Source organism: Tupaia chinensis, unplaced genomic scaffold (assembly GCF_000334495.1).
Source record: "Tupaia chinensis unplaced genomic scaffold, TupChi_1.0 Scaffold000077_1, whole genome shotgun sequence".
Lineage (NCBI taxonomy): Eukaryota > Metazoa > Chordata > Mammalia > Scandentia > Tupaiidae > Tupaia > Tupaia belangeri.
In genome coordinates this window covers 943,835-963,907 of record NW_006159538.1, presented here as the reverse complement: position 1 = coordinate 963,907, position 20,073 = coordinate 943,835, and the positions used below count along the sequence as shown (strand labels likewise).

Below are 20,073 nucleotides of genomic sequence, written 5' to 3'. Positions count from 1 at the left end.
GCGTGCGTGTGTATGTGTGTGTGTGTGTGTGTGTGTGTGTGTGTGTGCATGCCCAAAATCCCAGAAGGAGAAGAGATTGCAGCATGGCCATCCCTTTGTGGGATGATTTCTTGTTTTCTGTCTCTCTGTCTCTCTCTAGCAAAAAAAACTCTCTAAAAATAAATAAATAAGTAAACTAACAAATGGGACAGGGAGGTAGTAAGGATGACTCTAAGGTTCTTGGCAAGAATGTCCTAGAAGGGTGCAGCTGCTACCTCATGAGGTTGAGAAGGCTGCAGGGGGTCAGTGGTCCAGGAGTTCGGCTGATGTGTGGAGTCTGAGATTGCTTCTAGAACTCCTGGAGATGCCAGAGAGTTGGACGCTGGAGTCCTGAGTTCAGGGGGAGGCCTGGGCTGGCGATAAGCATGTGGAGCATGCTGGTTAGTGGCATTTGAATGGGTGATGGCATTTAAGTCATGACACTGGGTGAATCACTGAGGGAGTGAGTGCAGATGGTGGAGAGGCGCAAGGACTGTGCTCTGGCTGCTGAGAGTTAGAGGCTGAGAAGAGATTGTGAAAGGACACCAGAAAGATCAACCAGTGTGGTGGGAAGAAAACCGCGTGATTATGGGGTCCCGGGAAAAGGAGGGAGGGACCAACCACACCAGATGCTGCTGCTGAGTCAGGAACACAAGGACCGAGAGCCTTCTGTTCTCTCGGCCTAGAATGCTTTTCTCTGCATCTTGTATTTCTCTAGTTGGTTCTTACCCACTCTCCCAACCTCGGCACAGTGGTCACTTCCTCCTGGAAGCCACTCTAACTCAAGACTGTTGTGAAAGTCCCGTCAAATGCCCCGTGCATTCTCCTTGAAGCCTTTGTCACTCCATGTGGGTACATGTGTCCTACGTGGTTATTCGTTAAGTGCTCACCTCTGCTGGGGCTGCTCAGGCTCCCTCTGTACCCAGGCCCTGTGCAGGCCTGGGACAGGTGGAAGTTTTAGTTAGAGGTCCAGCAGGTGCGTAGTCAACTGTGGTCCCTCCTGGGCTGGGTCGCCTGCCCTCCCTGAGCCATCCCTCTTGGGGCCTTCTTTTTACTGTCCTCCCCAAATACATTCCCTTGTATATGCACAGGCATGCACACCCCTACTTGGAGTGAGGACCCCCGACTCAGTACAAACACACACATGGGTCCTGGAGAGAAACTGTTCAGTGGGTTCCTGGTAGAGTCCACCCGCTCCTCTGCAGAGATGGGGCCTCAGTTTTCTCATCGGCTGGAGGAGACAATCAAGATTGTCCTGCAGGCGGCTCAGTTAGTGTGTGCGCCTTCGTATGTGTGCATGTGTGTGCCTGTGTATACGTGCGTGTGTGCATGACTGTTAAAATGCCAAGATGTGCTGTAACCTGCTGAAGGCTGAGCCCATGGGAAAACGAATTCCCAGGGCTACCCAGGATGGATGGGAAGAAGACGAGTGGAAGCACAGGAGTCACAGAGTCCTGGTCTCAACTCCTGCCTGCCGCTGCTGCATGACGTGGGGGGTTTTTGGGGCAGGTGTCTTAATGACTCTGAACCTCAGTTTTTCTATCTCCAAAATGAAAGTAATGAAACGGAGATGATGCCACCTTCCTCTGAGAGGTTTTAAAGGCAAAGGCGATGATGTCTGTACAGCACGTGGCCTTCGGCGAGCTTGACGTTCTTACTTTTTATAGATACGTCCAGATTTTTGCTATAGGACACGAGTACTGGCCAGAGGGATGGAGAGACAGAAGGTGAGAAATGACCCCTCAGGGATGAGGGCTACACTACCATCTTTTCTCCTCCATCCTCTCACACATGCTTTGCATGAGTTTCAAGCCACCAGGTCCAGGACTCGAACCACAGTTGGTCATGAGGCTCCAGCACTCTAACCACTAAGCCACCTGCTGGCTCATTCTTACACTCTAGCAGAGGACAGTGAGGCTCAGCAAGGTGAATACTGGGGCTGAAGTGGTTGTGAATTACCAAGGGTAACATGTGCCATCTGTCTAGCGACACAGTGAGCAGGTTGCACCCTGGCCAGGGAGCCAGTCCAAGAGGGGCGTGCAAAGAAAGACGAGGAAGCCCAGCCGAGGGAAGGATGGCTCAAGGGTGTATCCTGAGCTCACATGAGGTGCTTCTGGTGACCTCCGGGATCTCTGGGAGAAAGGGCAGGAGGCTGACTTTAACAATAAATGCATCGCTCTCAGATGAGGGACCTCATGAGCTCTCCATTGCTACTAGAGACCACTGGAGACAGCTGTCTTAGGGCCACCGCAAAGGGGACCATGGAGCCATCCCCTCGGGAGGCCTGCATACCCCACAGGGAATGTCTTGTTTGTTTCTTGCTTCCTCATCTGTAAGTTTCATTCATTTGTTCTTTATTCCAGTCTGGGGTTTTCTCTGACTAAATAAAGTTTGAAGCATGTAAGACAGACCTACAATAGAACCCTTGAAAATAAAGGAGAGAGGGCCAGACAGAGTGGCACAGCATGAAAGCAGGGTGTTGGGGCCAGCTGGTGGCCTGGTAGTTAAAGTAATTGGATCCCATATGACTGACGATGTGGTTCTAGTCCCGGAACTGGTGGCTTGAAAAGCAAGCTGGGCATGTGTGTGTGCATGCCCAAAATCCTGAGAGGAGAGTGGAGAAGGGACTATGGCATGGCCACCCCCCCCCAGGGACACTTTCTCTCTGTCTCTCAGGTAAGCACACACGCTCCATAGCAAAATAAAACCAAACCAAACTTAAAAACCCGTGATGCTCTGTGAGGCCAACCCACATAGGCAGGCTCTGGGTTTGCATCCAAAGATCTCCCTAATACCTTGGACATGTGTGTGCTCATGATCTGGAGCTAGCTGAGGCTGGAGGTGGATCATGGCATCAGAACCCTGTTGAGGTGCTGTCTCCCTGTCTCTGTCTCTCTGTCCCTCATTCATGGAAGAAATGAATGAGTAAACTTGAAAAAATAAAAATTTAAAAATAAGGCCAGCAGGTGGTGTGGAGGTTAAGGGAACTGGGATTGCACTTGGCCAAGTGTGCAGTTCAAGTCCTGGACCCAGCAGCTTGAAAAACACACCAGGCACATGTGCGTGTGTTCCCAAAATCATGAGAGGAGAACAGAGAAGGTCCAAGACGCTCTTGGGGTGGGTGAGTAGGCCCGTTTCCTCCTGTCTTGACTCTATTCTCCAGCAGAGACTTTCAGGCCATAGGAACGAGCGGGACATTGGCTCCGATGGACCGTCCTGGCCTGCAGGTCTATGGGGGGCACTCTGGGACAGCACAGCTCCGCTGCCCCAAGGCCTCTAGGCCTCCAGTGCCTGCTGGTGGCTGGCTGAGGTCGGAGCGCACAGGAGCAGCCAGAGCCAGCTCACAGAGGCACAGGCAGGTGACTCGTGCCGTGTGGCCCATCCATGTGCTTTTGGGGGGCTTGTGGGTGATGCAGAGTCCCTGGCCCACTCCTGGAGGCCAAGGTTAGTAGTTATGGTGGGGCCTGAGCTCTGTCTTGAATCTGGGCCCCAGGTGGCCTGAAGGCTGACAGCCCCAGCCCGGTGTTTGGGAACCATGAGGCCAGATGACACCAGAGTGCCAGGGAGCTCTGATGCTCACTCCTGCAGACTGTCCAGCCCTGAGAACCCTGAGACCTCAGGCAGATGAGATTCTGCACCTCCGTAAACCTCAGATGCCTCAACTGAGGAGTGATGATGAGACCCACCAGGCTGGGAGGCCTGAGGGCTGAGCGAGCTGAACAGTGGACGGCCCCGCCCGCAGCGCCTGCTCAGCCCCCGGAGCTGTCCTCGTCCTTCATCTTGCTGCCCGCCGAGTCAGGCCCACGGCCGGCTCTGCCTCACACCCACTTGTCACAGGACCTCGTCCTTTCCCTCCTGAGCCTCTTTTCCTCTCAGCCACAAAGCAGGAACTGTGCTGACGAATGCCATGAATGTGGGGGTGTCAGGTGTCCGCCTAACGCCCATGGTCCTCACCGGGGAGGTGGCAGGACTGGCCTCGTGCAGCCTGCCGTGGGGGACCACGTGCACTCCTGGCCTGCCAGCCAGCCAGTGGTGGCAGGAGCAGACATGTTAGGGGAAAGCCTGTGGAACCGGGCGTACTTCTCCCTGTAGCTGTTGCTGCTGCTCCTCGCACCCCCACCCCCCGACTCCCACCCCTGGTAATTTGAGAGAAACAAAAAGCAAAATGCCGTGGCTGGATTTTTGTGGAGGGGGCCATGGCCCAGCTTCTGGGTCCCAGTGTGATGGGAACTGGCAAGTCTGGGCCTTCTCCCTGCCAGGATTCTGCCCCTGCTCGGGGAAGCCCAGGTACCTGGCCTCTGCCTCCACACCCTTCCATGCTGTCTTGCTTCCTGGAGTGTGTTATGACTGTCTCCATTTTAAGAATGACAGACCGAGTCTCCGCGAGGTTAGCAGCCTGCAGTCACACAGCCGGGGACAGAGCGGGGATTCGAGCTCAGGTCTCTGAAGCCAAGTCTGGACCTTGCTTCCAGCACCAAATATGCATGAGTGAGCATCAGAGCTCCCTGGCACTCTGGTGTCATCTGGCCTCATGGTTCCCAAACACCGGGCTGGGGCTGTCAGCCTTCGAGCCACCTGGGGTGCTGCTCCTCGCACCCCCCCCCCCCGACTCCCACCCCTGGTAATTTGAGAGAAACAAAAAGCAAAATGCCGTGGCTGGATTTTTGTGGAGGGGGCCATGGCCCAGCTTCTGGGTCCCAGTGTGATGGGAACTGGCAAGTCTGGGCCTTCTCCCTGCCAGGATTCTGCCCCTGCTCGGGGAAGCCCAGGTACCTGGCCTCTGCCTCCACACCCTTCCATGCTGTCTTGCTTCCTGGAGTGTGTTATGACTGTCTCCATTTTAAGAATGACAGACCGAGTCTCCGCGAGGTTAGCAGCCTGCAGTCACACAGCCGGGGACAGAGCGGGGATTCGAGCTCAGGTCTCTGAAGCCAAGTCTGGACCTTGCTTCCAGCACCAAATATGCATGAGTGAGCATCAGAGCTCCCTGGCACTCTGGTGTCATCTGGCCTCATGGTTCCCAAACACCGGGCTGGGGCTGTCAGCCTTCGAGCCACCTGGGGCCCAGATTCAAGACAGAGTTCAGGCCCCACCATAACCACTAACCTTGGGCTCCAGGAGTGGGCCAGGGACTCTGCATCTGTGTCTCCACTCAGCAATTCCACCCAAGCTCCCGCTGCCGCTGTCCCCATCACACGAGCTTCTGCCCCCTCCAGCCTCCTTCGTTCCCCACCCGTTCCTCCAGGGAAGAGTTCTTATTCCCACTCTCCCTTCTACCTTTCTCAATCAGGTCCGATCCGATCAGGTTCTCCTTATTGCTAAATCCAGAGACCACTCTGGTGTTCAGTCAGGCTGGGCAGGAGGTGGGTCTAGCTTCACTCACACAACATGGGCCGAGTGGGGCCAGGGCAGCTCTCTGAAGGACAGTGGTAGTGTTCGGGGCCTCAGTTTTCCAGGTGCCTCAGCTCAGCAGTTCCCATCCCATGACTATAGGAGTCTGTGCTTTTGTCAGTGTAGATCTGACAAAATCCCCAGACCCTCAGTCTTGAGGAGAGAGGACCAGGTGGGAGGGTCCGCCCAGGGACAGGGGTGGGAGGTTTGGGTGGAGGCCGAGCAAGGTCCGAGTACCTCCTTACCTCATTATTTGTTTCATCATCATGACCACTGGAGGCAGGGGATGAAGGCTCAGAAGGGGGCAGTGACTGGTTCAAGGTCCCAAGGAGAGCCCGCTGACTCTGACTTCAGGGTCCTGCCATTTCTACTCCTTCTGCTGCCTCCTTCGACAGAGGGACTCTAGCGCTTTTTCCCTGGGACCTAGCCGGCAGGTGGAACCTGGAGATGGGAGAGGGTTGGGGGTGGGGAGGATATTGCCCAAGGGAAGTCTCAGAGGTCCCGACAATGACGCTGGAGCCCAGTGTGATGTTTCAGGAACATGTGGTTCCCATCTCTGGCCATCTAGAAAGTTCTGCCACCTTGGACAGGTCCTTTCCTCACTGAGCTTCCCACCCAAGGAGAAAGGTTTGTACCAAAAAGGTCTGTGGGCCTCTGTCTTAGGGTTGTGGGCTCTAGTGACCATGTTGCGGCTGCCCCAGGTGCCATCAAGTTAAGACATGCCATTAGGGCAGACCTTGCACGTCCATGCCCTCGGTCAGTCCATCCCAGTCTGTTCTCCGATGGGTATTGGGGTCCCGAATCGTAGCTCTTGCCAACCTAGTCGTTCACTGTGGCACCTGAGGCTACATGCCCGAGTATCTTCAGCTCAAGAAGAAGTTCAAAGATGAGGTCCCCGCATGCCTGGACATCTGCAGTCAGGGACTCCCCTGACCATCGGGTTCTTTGAAGTGATGGCAGTAGGGAAGTTGGTTCACCCCGAGAGACAGGTGATGGCTCCATGGACACAGAGCGAGTTTCTGAAACTGGTGGCTGCCATCACAACCGCCTCAGCTCAGGGCTAAAGTGCCCCAAAGACAGAGTCCAGGGACCTTGATCCAGCCCCTCTCGGCAGACGCCTTGTGACAGGAAAGACCAAAGTGTCTCGTGGACGCCTAGTCTTTCCCTGATCATTTTGCAGCCGCCAGGAGGGGACAGGGATGGCTGCTCGTGGTATTTGCCTCTGAGTGTGTGTGTCGCCCCCAGAATCCATCTTTGCGCGCTAACCTGCCCCTCTCCCTACATTCCCCCATGTCTCCCTGTCTACCGTTAAATTTAGGGGAGATCCTGCCTCCGGCTTCCTTCTCAGGGGAAAGCTGCAGAAGGGACCCCCAGGAGTGAGGCTCAGATTGTGGCAATGTTTGCAATAGTTTGTGAGTCAACAAACATGGAATGAGTTGAAAAAAATAAGACATGTCATTAGTGCGGTGACAGCACGTCGGGGGGACAGGAAGGAGTACTACTCCCTGTGTACATCTGCGATACAGTTCCATTTCCGAAATGTGAAAACCACGCATGATGGAATGACAGCACCACAAGAACCTTGGCCACCTTGGGATTTGCCAGCCCAGCTGCTGGGTGGCCTTTTCTGGATGTGACCTAGGCCTAGGGTCATGAGGATGACCTAACTAAGGAGGAGGTCATCTCCCTAAGGCCCAGGCACTGCGTTTTCTGGTCCTGGTTGCTCCTCTCCCCCGACTGGCCACCAGGGTTGAGAGTGTCCATGCGGATGGATGGGGACTTCTGGGCTGGGTACCGTCCTGCCTCCCTGTGGCCCTCCCCCAGGCAGGCTCACGGGCCTTTCTACACTCCCACCTGTCTGTCCTGGCACCTAGTCAGGGCGGCCCCAGGGAAAGAACACACACCTGGGCTAGCGTGCGTGACCACCTCCAGTGTGGGAAAGGGTCAGGGCCCTGGGCTGGGTCTCGTGTGACTCAGAGAACACACGTCTAGGGTGCCCAGCCAGACCCCAGTTTCCCCGGGAGATGGCGTGAACATGCACACGTATGTGCACACCCCACCCCATGTGTTGTCCCACACACACCTGCTCCCACACTCCACAGATCCTACAGTCCCCGTACATGTGCATGCGCACACAGATGCACACACCACAGCCTGAACTTGTGCGTTTACCCAAACACACACACAAATACACATCACAAGCCACATGTCCCCCTACATTCACACACCACCCCATCCAGGTCTCCCCGCACATGCAGACACACATACGCACACATAGCACCCATACTTAACCCCACGCACACATGCTGTCACACCCCCATGCTCATCCACACACACACATCCCCTGTACATTTTCACACACATGTGCACTTTGTCCACCACTTGGGTCGCAAACACCACACACAGTGACCCCAAACTTGTACACAGGCCTAGCGTCAGGCCACATGGATGAGACACCATCCTCCTGCTCACACGCCCCGTGTATTTACACACTTCCCCCACACACTCCCCAGCACACAGATCTTCCCAAGCGGGCTCCCGCACGTACGTACGTGGTCTCTGCACGCGCTCTGCTGCTGTGGGCAGCACGGGGTACACCGCCCGCCTGCTCTGCCCGAGCCAGCCCAGGGGCAGGGTTGGCGAGGAGGAGCAGGCAGGCCTCAGCGTGCTCAGGGCCAGGCCCCTTGGTGCTAATGGGAGGCACTTACTGATAGAGAAGAAAGGGACGGGACCCAGAGAGCCCCCTGATCCCTCGCCCTGACTGGCAACCCTCAGCAACCCAGCACACTGTGGGTGTGCCCCCCCAAGGAAGTCCAGACGAGTCTAATTCGGTTTCCAAACCCAACTGGACTGACAATTTATTTAGGACAATTGGCCATCCTGCCTGCTCTGCATCACTGACTGGCAAGGATTAACGAATGCTGCACACCCCCGCCGCGCAGATTTAATTAGGCAGAAAACTGACCCGAAAGCCCTGGGGGCCTGGGGCCTGGACGTCGGCCAAGGCCCCCCTGCCTGGCCATCATATGCCCCCACTCCCTGGGACCTGGCCCTGCCTCAGAACCCTCAGAAGGACCAAGTTCAACCCTCACTTTACCAATGATGAAACCAAGGCCCAGAGAGGGGAAGTCACTTGTCAAGGCCACACAGCAAGAGAACGGCCAGACTGAACGGTGGCCCCTGCACCACGTTACAACTCTCGCCTCGTTGCTGAAGCGCGTCTGTGAGAACTCAGATCCCTACGGCGAACCCCTGAACAGCTCTGAAAGGCAAGCACAATTTCTAAAGATGACTGTGGCATAAATAATTCATAAATGAAAGTCATAGCACATATTGGTCATTTTAATAGATAGTAAATTGCCTTTCTGATTTATGGTTCCAGGGGTGGGGTTGTGATAAAAATAACTCAGTGATTTATAAAACATCTTCTTAAGTCAACAGATCGTTAGTAGGTTTGTCTGACTTTACAGCCAACAGCCTCACTACCCTGGTTACCATAGAAATGGGATGCCTTGCTCCGTTGCCATGGCTACCACTTTCTAGAACACAATTGGTGGGTCTCTCACGGTTTGTGATTTGGTTCTGGGAAGAAAAAAAAAAAAAGCTAGAAACTACCAGCTTGGGTTTATGCCACATCGTCAGGTGATCTTGCCTGCGTTGCCTTGAAATTTTATAGGTGGCTCCCGAGGGGCCCAGGGTGGGTGACAGGTGCCCCCAGGCCACCTAGCTGAGCCCACTTGGTATCCCCATTCAGACTAGCAGCCCAGGAGGGACTGGCCTCACAGATGGCCTGGACCCTAGATGGTGGGGCTCACCAGCTCAGGTTGGGCGGAAAAAGGAGACAAGGCCTGACAGGGGCAGGGAGTCCGGGAGCCTGTGGGTGAGGGCCAGGGCCCAGGGATGGGATCCAGGAGCCAGCACCACCTGAGCAGGCAGACTTGAGAGTAGAGGTACAGGTCAGGTGACTGCAGCTGCCTGTCCTGGGGCAGAGAGACACTGAGTCAGTTGCTACCCCGTTTGGGGGCATTGGGCAGAGGAGGGCTGGAGGGCAGCAGCACCTGGGGCCGCCGTGTGTTCACGGTGGGTATGCTGCGTAGTGACCCCGCACACCACCGAGCGTGTGTGCACAAGGCGTGTGCGTGCCTGCAGCACAGCCCCTGGTGCCTGCGGTCGTGGGTGACGGTCTCAGTGAGCTCTGCATGGCGCCCCACGTCTGTGCAGTGTGGCCGGCGCCGTGTCGTCGTCCGTGTGCCTGCGCACGTGGTGAGCTCTGCACGGCGCCCCATGTCTGTGCAGTGTGGCCGGCACTGTGTCGTCCTCCGTGTGCCTGTGTACGTGCCTGCCCTTGGTGATGAGTGAAGCGGTGCTCTAGGTCATGTCTGTGGTCTGGGGTGACTGTCCAATTTCTCAGCTCATGTGGGGTGCTGCTCCCTGCCCTTGCCTGTGACTCCCCCAGCCCTGGGGTGACAGCCTGAGGTTGCTGTGGACGCTGCTTGGAGCCTTGCTGCCTGGGCCAATCAGGAAGTTCTCTCCCTTCCAGGGGCCAACTGATCCCGGAACTACCCAGCCCTTCTCCCCTCAACCTCCCTCTGGTGTAGCTCCCTTCATAAGCTGAGGTCTCCTCCCTGGGTGGGGTGAGAACAGGCCAGCCAGGTGGGGACACCCGCCGGGGCGTCACTGAGTCCCTGTATAAGGTGGGGTCTTGTGTTTGCAAGCCTGGGTAATGAGGCCCAGGGTAACTGACCTGTAGATCGGATCTGGGTACCCCTGCCCTCTGCATTACTGGTGAGGGGGCAGGCCTAGCATCTGAGCCATGGGTGCCAAGTTCCAGAGCAACCCATCCAGACACAGTCACGGGCCAGCTGCCCAGCTCTTTTTGTCCCCAAGAATTTTGGTGACTCTGGTGGTAGAAAAGCTTGGACTCCCGAGTTTCATAAACTTGGGTCCAAGCCCGAGCTTCTTCCCTAGCTTTACGTCTTTGGCTTCGTCCCCCACCACCCCGTACTCAGGTTTTCTCCTTAACAACGGGGATGTGGCCGCCTGTCTACCCAGGCTAGATTAATAGGTCCAAAAGCCTTGGTGGCTTCTTCCTCTCTGCTGCTCGGCTCGCCTGGAGGACGGACAGAGGAAGCTGGGGACTTGACTCTGCCCTGTGGCTGATCTCTTACTAGCCTCTAGGCTTAGGAAAATGTCAGGATCTGAGCAATCCAGGGGCACCTTCCTTCATGGCCTGCTGAGGGTCCCCTCGGACCCTGGTGTTGCTGGGCCTCTGCCTGTGACAGGTGGCAGAGGGCAGGAAGGCAGATACCCAGAGAGCAGGGCAGGGCCGGGCAGAGGCCCTTCTAACTCCCTTGGCTCCCTGGAAAAGAAGTCACTGTCGGGGTCCCCACCTCCCACTCCCCACACCTTGGACCTTGGGGTCCAAAGAAGAAAGATTCTAGGCCGGCTGTGTGTTGGCCCCTGAGAGCCAAGGGTTTTTCTACCCTAATCTTATAAGGCCTGACCTCTTCCTGGGCCTCAGTTTCCCATGAGGACCTGTTCTGCAAGGGGCAATGAGACGAGAGCTTTGAAGACCTGGGAATCAGGAGGCTCCGGGAACATCAGTGTTTCGGGCTCCCATGAGCCTCTCCCAGCACTAAAGAGCCAGAGCTGGAGACCAGTTTGCTACCTCCCCAGGGGTGAATTTAGAGACTCCCTGGGGAGTCCCTTCTTGTGCTGCGTCTTCAGGGCCACAGCCGCCAAGCGGATCTGCACCGCAGGGGAAGGGCGAAGAGCGAGGCTTTCCCAGAGATCGGCTCTGTTCCTCTCCAGGGGAAGGAACAGCAGGTGCAAAGCCACAGCCTGGGGCAGGGGGGGCGCTCTGTGGTTAGAAATGGCAGAGGTGCCTGTGGCAAGAATGTCGGGTGTGTATGGGGAGAAGCCCCCAGGAAGTCAGATTGGGACGGAGAGTGTCACGTGCCAGGCTGAGGGCCTGGGTCCTCTGGGCAGCATGGCAGGGCTGAGATTCTGCGGGCAACTTCCTCCTAGCCATGTGGAGGGTGGGCTGGCAGCTAAGAGGGAAACTACAGCCTATTTGACAGTAGCCCTGTGGGAGAGAGTCATTTATGAGCAGAGGACATGAGGGGGGTATCCTGACTGAGGAGCAGCGAGGAGGTCTCCCACCTCCCCTGTGGTCCAGGACCAGCCCAGGTTGCCTGGGCCCTGCCTCATGCCATCCCTTAGGCACTTACAGCAGGCATGCTACCCCTGCTCCTACCCGAAGGCCAGGGCAGGGCATGCAGCTGGGGTGCGCATGACCTGCCTTAGGGAGCTAGGCAGTGAACATCAAGCTCCTAGATGGAATCCCCCAGAGGGAATCTGGAGCCAGTTCCCGGTGGTTGGGGGTGTGCTCAGAGCGCTGAGAGCTTTGGATGACCAGAGCTCTGGCGCCAGATGAACTTGGGTGGCCGGGAATGGCCTCTCTTTGTGGTGCCCTACACTTGAGCTATCTGGACTTGCAAGAAGAACTTCTGGAGTTGGAAGGCCTGGTTCTAAGTCTGGACCCTGCCCCTCTCAGGGGTGTGCACATCACTCTCACCTTTCCCAGCCCCACCTGTGTCCTGGGGCCGAGGGCTCGCCTTTTAGGTCCCTGCATCCATCCTGTCTCTTCGTGAGTCCTGTACCCTGAGCTAGCAGGGAACTCCTGAGAGCTGGGCCAGGCCTTCTGCTGCTCTGCACTGGGCATCACCGGGTGCCTGTGAGGGATGGAAGAACAAGTGATGGGTGGATGAGAGGATGGGTGGGTGGATTGGTGGGTCGGAGAAAAGGAGGGAAGGGAAGAGGAATGCTGAGAGAAGGGAGGGAGGGAAGGAAGGGAGGAAGGAACAGAGAATGAAGGAGGGAGGGAAGAAATATGAATGGACATACGGATGGAAGAAGGAGGGAGGGAGAGAGGAAAGAAGGAAGCGGGAAGGAAGGAGGAGGCTGGATGAGTGAAAGGAGGGATGGGAGGGTGGAAGGAGGGATGGGAGGGGGGAAGGAGGGATGTATTCGAATGGCATTCGATGGTAGCCTGAGAGAAAGTTTTCTGAAAATCGCACTATGCTCTAAACCCAGCAGCATTGCTCCCTGTGAGTAGTAGCTTGGGCAGATCTCCTGTTCTCGGGCCTCAGGCTTCCCCCCACTCCCCGTAGCATGTGGGATCCTGGCCCATCATCTTCGAAGGCTGCTTTTCCTCTGCGGTTCTGAAATGTGGACTGTCTCATCTTCTCTCTTCTCCTAGAATGTGGTCTGAAATGTCCACATAGCTCTTGGTTCCCAAATCCCTGCTGGGGTGGGTGCTGGGCCCTGCGGCCACGGGCAGCCCCAATGGGGCTGCTCTGGGACTTCCAGGGCTCTCCTCCAGGGCCAAGGGAGGCATCAGTGCAAACCAAGCCTTTGCCAGCTAGCAGCAGCACGGCGCCTCCTGTTGCTGGCCTGGGGGGACCTCGGTGCTCAAAGTGCACAGACTGTGGTCTGAGGGAGGAGGATGGGAAGAGTGACCTTCGAGGAGCCGGATCCCACAAGAGCCGCCTCCTCTCACTTCTTCACCGACTTTGGCCCCAGCAGGCTTGGTCAGTTTTCTTTCTGAAAGATGGGGTCTCGCCCTGTGGCAATCTTCCCGTCTCCAGCTGCAATGGCAGGCACGCCGCTAAGTCCAGTTCTCTTTCGGACAGGGTCACATTTTGTTCCCCTGGCTAGACTTGGGCTTCCTATCCTGCCTTGGCCTTCTGAGTCATGGATCACAGGCACGCGCTGCTGCTCCGACCTCTAGGTCAGACTGGGAACTGACCCAGGCCCCCCATGTGGTCCCAGCCGGCTGCATGTAGTGTTTGAGCAGTGTGCTCCTCAGTCTCTTTCACGAGTCAGGGTAGCTAAGTGCTTTAACATAGCACCTCCAAATCGCAGTGACAACCCGCTAGAGGTTTATTTCCCACTCGGGGACAATGAGACAGTTAGTGGACGTCTTTCCCTTCAGAGACCCAGGCTCCTTCCCTCCAGTGGCTCTGCTGGCCTCTAGGGCTTCCACGTCTGACTGGCAGCGAGGGAAGCGAGCACAGGGAAGACTGAGCAGGAGGGCTTCAGGATGGACCTGGCTGTAGTCACGTCCCTTCTGCCCCGAGGAGGGAGCTGTGGCACAGCAGCTCAGGTGGTGCTGAGGGGCCTGCACAGGCCTGGCTCTGACCCAATGCAGAGGCCCCGGGCTTCTCCACCGGGCGGGAGGGTCTCCCCTCTGACATGGTGTGTTTCTCCCCCACAGTACGTGGCTTTTGCCTCCCTCTTCTTCATTCTGGTCTCCATCACCACCTTCTGCCTGGAGACCCACGAACGCTTCAACCCCATCGTGAACAAGACAGAGATCGAGAATGTTCGGAATGGCACGCAAGTGCGCTACTACCGGGAAGCGGAGACGGAGGCCTTCCTCACCTACATCGAGGGCGTCTGCGTGGTCTGGTTCACCTTCGAGTTCCTCATGCGTGTGGTCTTCTGCCCCAACAAGGTGGAGTTCATCAAGAACTCGCTCAACATCATTGACTTCGTGGCCATCCTGCCCTTCTACCTGGAGGTGGGGCTGAGCGGCCTGTCCTCCAAGGCGGCCAAGGACGTCCTGGGCTTCCTGCGCGTGGTCCGTTTCGTGCGCATCCTGCGCATCTTCAAGCTGACCCGCCACTTCGTGGGCCTGCGGGTCCTGGGCCACACGCTCCGCGCCAGCACCAACGAGTTCCTGCTGCTCATCATCTTCCTGGCCCTGGGGGTGCTCATCTTCGCCACCATGATCTACTACGCCGAGAGGATCGGGGCGCAGCCCAACGACCCCAGCGCCAGCGAGCACACGCACTTTAAGAACATCCCCATTGGCTTCTGGTGGGCCGTGGTCACCATGACAACGCTGGGCTATGGAGACATGTACCCGCAGACCTGGTCCGGCATGTTGGTGGGAGCCCTGTGCGCGCTGGCGGGCGTGCTGACCATCGCCATGCCCGTGCCTGTCATCGTGAACAATTTCGGGATGTACTACTCCTTAGCCATGGCTAAGCAGAAACTACCAAAGAAAAAAAAGAAGCATATTCCACGGCCACCGCAGCTGGGATCTCCCAATTATTGTAAATCTGTCGTAAACTCTCCACACCACAGTACTCAGAGTGACACATGTCCGCTGGCCCAGGAAGAAATTTTAGAAATTAACAGAGCAGGTAGGAAACCTCTTAGAGGCATGTCGATCTGACCTTTCACCTCCGTCCTGTAGCGATGATTCCAGATTCAGTCAGACTGCTTCCTTAGTTCCGCGGGCGACCCCGGACCCGCACTCAGCCTTGAGCTGGGGAGCCTGGGGGCCCAGGGAGATGCTGGCAGCCACAACCAGCAGGCAAGAGGCTGCTACAGGAACCTCACTGGTGGCCCCGGGTAAGGAGGTTGACGCGGTTGGTCTCGAGATGCTCTGAAGAGATGACTCGGCCGCGAGGTCGCTGAGGACTATCTTAGCAGGAGCCCAGGGGGCTGCTGCTCAGGTGGGCTGGAGTCCAGCGTGAGTCTCTGACTCAGGCGATGACCCAGTGCTGGGGTGCGGTGGGGGCAGGTGTGACTTGGAAATGCAGACAGCTTTTGATTGGGTCCTTAACGCAGCTCCCTTCTGCAGGCTGTGTAGATGGCAGAAACGGTGCATGGGATCGGGCAGGAGGGTCCCTGCAAAGGCAGTCGCAAGGATTCTCACCCCCAGCAGAGCCCGTCTCCATAGCCGAGTACCATCCCTGCTCTGAGGCCGGCTGCCCAGGGCCTGGTCCTTCCCAGGAGACGCCTCTAGCCCTCCGTGACAAGCTTACTTCCCCATAGCATGCAACCAACTCATCTACCACCACCTAGAGTTTAGCGTTTATCTTTAGGAACCTCTTGGAGTGATCTAGCTTTCACGTTGTCTGTTTGATCGATGGTTGAGTAGGAGTTTCCGGTGACCTTCTGATGGAAGCGGCTGGTGAGCAAAGGACTAGAGGGGCCACCACCCCAGGCAGCTTAGATGAAAGCGCTACCAGCAACCACCTCCCACCGAGGGTCTTCCCCATGGCCAGCAGGGACTGCAGCAGCAATACAAGATACCCCAACCAGTGCACACCCACTTTCCCGAGGATTCACTGGGGGCGGGGAGAAGGGTGGGGGGCCGTGACACAATACTAGTCACCGTGGGATATATTCTCATATTCCATGGCTAGTGGTTCGTTATGGGACTCTCAGTTTTATGAGAACCTGCACATAGCACATAAAGTTGATCACGGGGCTCTGGTCGGAAGATATAAAGCCCATAGTCTACCTCTACCCATGGAATACCATCGACTTATTCTGTGGACACAGGGATTCAAAGGAAAGGATGACCCAGAGAAGAATGGCGACGCTGAGCTGAGGCGGATACCAGGAAAGCGTGAGGTTGGCGTGAGAGCTTAGGTAGTGTGTAGTCTGCAAAGGGGGTCCTCTGCCCAGGTCTGGCAGGGGCTGCAGGCTAGCTCGGCCCCAGGTAGGACACTTGCCCTGGTCCGAGTGGCCTCCCCCCCCGTGGATGATTGATTTTCCTCCTGCTAATGTGCTCTGTGACCCAGCACCCCCTCCTCACCCTCTTCTGGCTTCATCTCCCAGCTAGGCTGGCCAGGCCCAAGGCCCCTGCTTCTCTGCCCACAAGGGACTGTCCAGCCCCTTTGCCCCGCCCCACACTCTCCCCTTCCTGGGACTCCTGTAGGCACCCAAGAGAAACGTGGCCAGCGTCTTGGGCTGGGCTAGGAGTGGGCAGGGCTCTCAGAGGCTGAAGCAAGCACCCCGAGGTAGGCGAGGTTCTGGCCCAGTGGGTCAGGCCTGCGTCTGTGCAAAGCCTGCCCCCCCCCACACACACACACTCTGCTTTGGGTTAGCTAGCCATTTGAGCACAACAGCTACCATCAGGGTAAGAAAAGTTCCTGAGCTCCTGGGGAAGGCCTGGACTGTGGACCTGCCTGAGTGGCATCACCCTGCACTATTGACCCTTCCACTGAATCCCCCCAACACGATCTTTCAGGATTGGTACCCCAACCCTGGGTGCCCCAGGTCAGCCCATCAAGGATCCCCAGTTCACTCCAGGCAGACTCCTCTGTCCTCCCAGTGACAGGATTATCCAGGTGCTGAGGCGGTGTGTACACACATGCAGACACACACACACATGAGTGTAGATGTGTGTGCTCAGACGTGCACACCAGCTAGTCCCAGAGACAGTACCCCGCTTCCCATAACCCCCGGAAGTCCCCTTGGCTCCACAGCCCACCTCAGCCCTGGCAGCCGTACCCCTGGGGGCAGCTTTGCTCTGGCTCCAGGTTTCAGGGACCAGAGAGCTTTGCTTTGCAGGCAAAAGAGAGCATTCCATACCCCCCTGGAGCGTGGATGCCCGGACCCTCCCCACCCCAACCCTGCACCCTCCCTCCCTTCCCAAGCACTCAGTTCCTTTGTTATTGGTGGTGGAGGTGCTATCCAGAAGTCCTGAAGCCTTTGCTCAGCTCTGAGCCTCACCCCTTGCCAGAACACTCTCTCCCAAAAGCTGGTATGTGAGACCTGGATCATCTACCACTAAGAGGGGATGTGGCCCTGAGAGGGTGTCCCCACCCATCTCTGTACCCCGAGTCCCTTCCCATTCACCTTCTTTCCTGCTTGCAGCTGTGTGCCCAGTGAGCATGGGCTGGGGGTGAGTGTGTGAGAGAGGGGGAGGCCAGCAGAGAGGAGGGCAAACGGTAGGTGGAGGCCAGGCCCTGCGGGAATTGCGGGGGGTCAGATGCAGTCCCCCAAGGCCTTTCTAGCCTGTTCCACGCCCAGGGGCAGTCAGGTGGCCTCACCAAAACCTGGGGTCCTCCCATCCCACTTCTGAAACCTGAGTCCGAGGCCAAGTGCAGGACGCGGGACTCAGGGCATCTCGCCCTGCCCAGGCCCCCCACCCCCACTGACACAAGGCCTCCACCCTCCTCTCAGCTCCTCAGACCTCGTGGTCTCTCCTGACGCCTCAGTTTGTGTCTGTCCCAAGGACGTGCCAGGGCTGGCGTGGCCTCAGTGTTCAGAGGTCTCGTCCCAAGGGCTGTCAAAGGTTCAGTTGTCACCTGGTGGCAGGCCTCATAGGAGGTGCCAGGAGGGCACCCAGCACAGGGGGCTGCCTGGGACTTATAGTCTGGGAGAAACTTCTCCTGTCCCAGACAGGGGCTCTGTCCCTACCTCGGGCTCCGAGTGTGCCCCTGTCCTGCCACGTCCATCCACGTGTGTCTCGTCCTTCTCTGCCCCCCGTGATGTGGGTCGGTCCTCTGTGGTGCCGCGTCCAGGGCTACAGGGTCCCTGTAGGAGAGCAGGGCTGAAGTGGGGTGGGGGGAGACAGGCTCATGCCTGGGCCCCCCGGGAGCTACCACAGCAGCCTCCGGGTCATCTTTGGTGGGACAGAGGTCCACATGCCCCTCCGCCGGCCCCTCCACCTGCCCGCTGGGCTGTGGCAGCTGCCGGGGGAGTGGTGCTCATCCGTCTGTGGGGCAGGGAGGGTGACGGGATTGGGACAGTTGGCCACGCAGGGTGTGGGGCTGAAGGCGGTTCTGCCCGGATCCGGCTGCAGGGTTGGCAGCGTGGGCCTGAGCGGGGCCCCCAGTGGGCCAAGGGGAAGCAGCGGAGAAATGACCTCACTCCGAGGGCCAGGCGTGGGTGTACTTTCCGTGTTGTTCACATTCTCTCTTTTTCTCTCTCTCTCCACTAATCATGTCTCTCTCTCTCTCCTCGTTTTGTTGCATGACTTGTGCCGGTTTTCGCGACTGTGCTCTGCTCGTGTCTCTCACAGACTGTCCCCGCTTAGCCCTGGACGGTTTCCCCTGAGTCCCCACTGGGCAGACCCCTCCGGGCTAAAGCCGAGGACATGCCCAGCAAACCCCCACCCACCCCAGCCCCGTGCGCGCCCCCTGGCGCCCGCTGCTGGTGTGAACAGTAAGTACGTCGGCGGCGCCCGGAGACCAGGGCAGAGAAGCCAGCCTGCTGGCTGAGGCCCGGCCACCAGGTTCTCCTTGCTCCAAAGTTTTAAAAAAATGACCCTCTCGCAGACGCTCATCTCAGCCCATTTCAAAGCCTGGAAACCATCCCCGAGACGCTGCCATGCTGCCATTTCATCATCACAGGCCTGTGGGTCTAGTGGGAGCCTGGGGGGGCCAGGCCAAGGCAGGAAGGGCCCCCAGCCTTGTGGAAAGTAAGGGGGAGTTGAGGCTCCTAGCTGCCAGCCCCAGGCAGGGGTAGGGGGTGCCAAGTCTTGGGTGAACTTGCACCTCTGGCCTTTTTCATGGGTTCCCTGGATTTTGACAGTTGGCCCCTCCTCAGTTTCTCTTTTCCGGCCTCCCCTCTGGAGCTGGGGAGGGAGAATACCATTGTTCCTCAGAGCACCTTAAACCACAGATACACGCAGAGCCCAGGGAGGCCAGGCTTATTCCCAGAACACAGAGGTAGGCCCGGGGTGTCCTGGGCACCCCCCAGGGAAGCAGAGGTGCCCCGCTCTCATCCCTCCAAGGACCCTGAGGGATGCTCCTTGCTTCCTGCAGGAAAACCCAGCCCAGACTTTGAGCTCCTTCAACGTGTGCGAGCTGGGAGCCCAGGGGCATGGGGGCTGCAGGCCAGAGGAGGGGTCTCAGTTGCACCATCTCCGTGGAGGCAGAAGCAGAGAGGGGGGCACCCCCTTTGGCCCCTCCCCAGGCCAGAATAGCAGGCTGTAGATATCTCCACGGGTATCTACATGTGTTGGCCACAGAGTCCTCGCTTCCTCCAGGTGGGGGCGCCACCTGGGAGGACTCACCGTTTCCCTTGGAGGAAAATTCATGCCGGGTCCTGTGAGCCCAACTTCCACCCCTCACCCCACTCCATACTGTTCCCATCCCCTCTTCCCAAGGCCCTCCCTCCTCAGACCCTTGGGAAGGAAGACGGGGGCCGACCAGAACAGGAGGCAGGACCAGGCATGTCTGTGAGCACACGTGTGTGCCTGCAGACACGCCCCCACATGCCAGGCAGACCCAGACCCCAGAGAGGCCGCGGCCCCAGTCACACGGTGTCAGAGTTACCTTGGTAACTGGCCTTTCTGGTTCAGAGTAAATCAGGGAGCGAAGCCCCTGGGATTGTCGAGAAACGCACTGTACGTGAAATGCTTTGCCATCTTGTACGAGAGACTTTTTTTAAGTTCCAAAATTATAATGGGATTTTTTTTTTGGATTTGCTTTATGAATAAACCTGATTGGTCCATTTGTCTTTTGACTGACTGCCTCTTTGTAGTGACATGATGTGTACACGGGCGGCGATCCCGCCCACGTGCACTCTCAGTGTGTGCACGCGGGGAAGGATCACTTCCGCGTGTAGTTACATGATGTGAACAGGATCCCGGGAGAGTGCCACGCTGGGCGAAGCTGTCTCCAGCTTTTTTCCTCTCTGACCTTTCAGAGAGCCTCCCCCAAGGTGGGCATGCCCCTGTTGATTTCCTTCTTCCACAAAGAGGCCTTGCCGCGGAGGCTCTCCCCCTAGCTGAAGTTCTGGAGCAGACCCAGCTCAGGCCAGGGCGGGAGCGTGGGCAGGCGCAGTCCCCAGGAGTGATGGGGTGGGGCGGAGGCTGGCCCGAGCTGCCTCCCCCCGCCCCCGCGGCCC

At 57.6% G+C, this 20,073-nt stretch overlaps 1 protein-coding gene across 1 annotated transcript in view; it reads left to right on the top strand.

The window, feature by feature from the left end:
• KCNC1 (potassium voltage-gated channel subfamily C member 1) overlaps nt 1-20,073 on the top strand; it is a 46,842-nt gene that overhangs the window by 22,286 nt on the left and 4,483 nt on the right. The window contains exon 2 of the mRNA XM_027768557.1: nt 13,688-14,621. Within this exon, the coding sequence (XP_027624358.1) occupies nt 13,688-14,621 (934 nt within the window). The remainder of the gene's footprint in view (nt 1-13,687; nt 14,622-20,073) is intronic.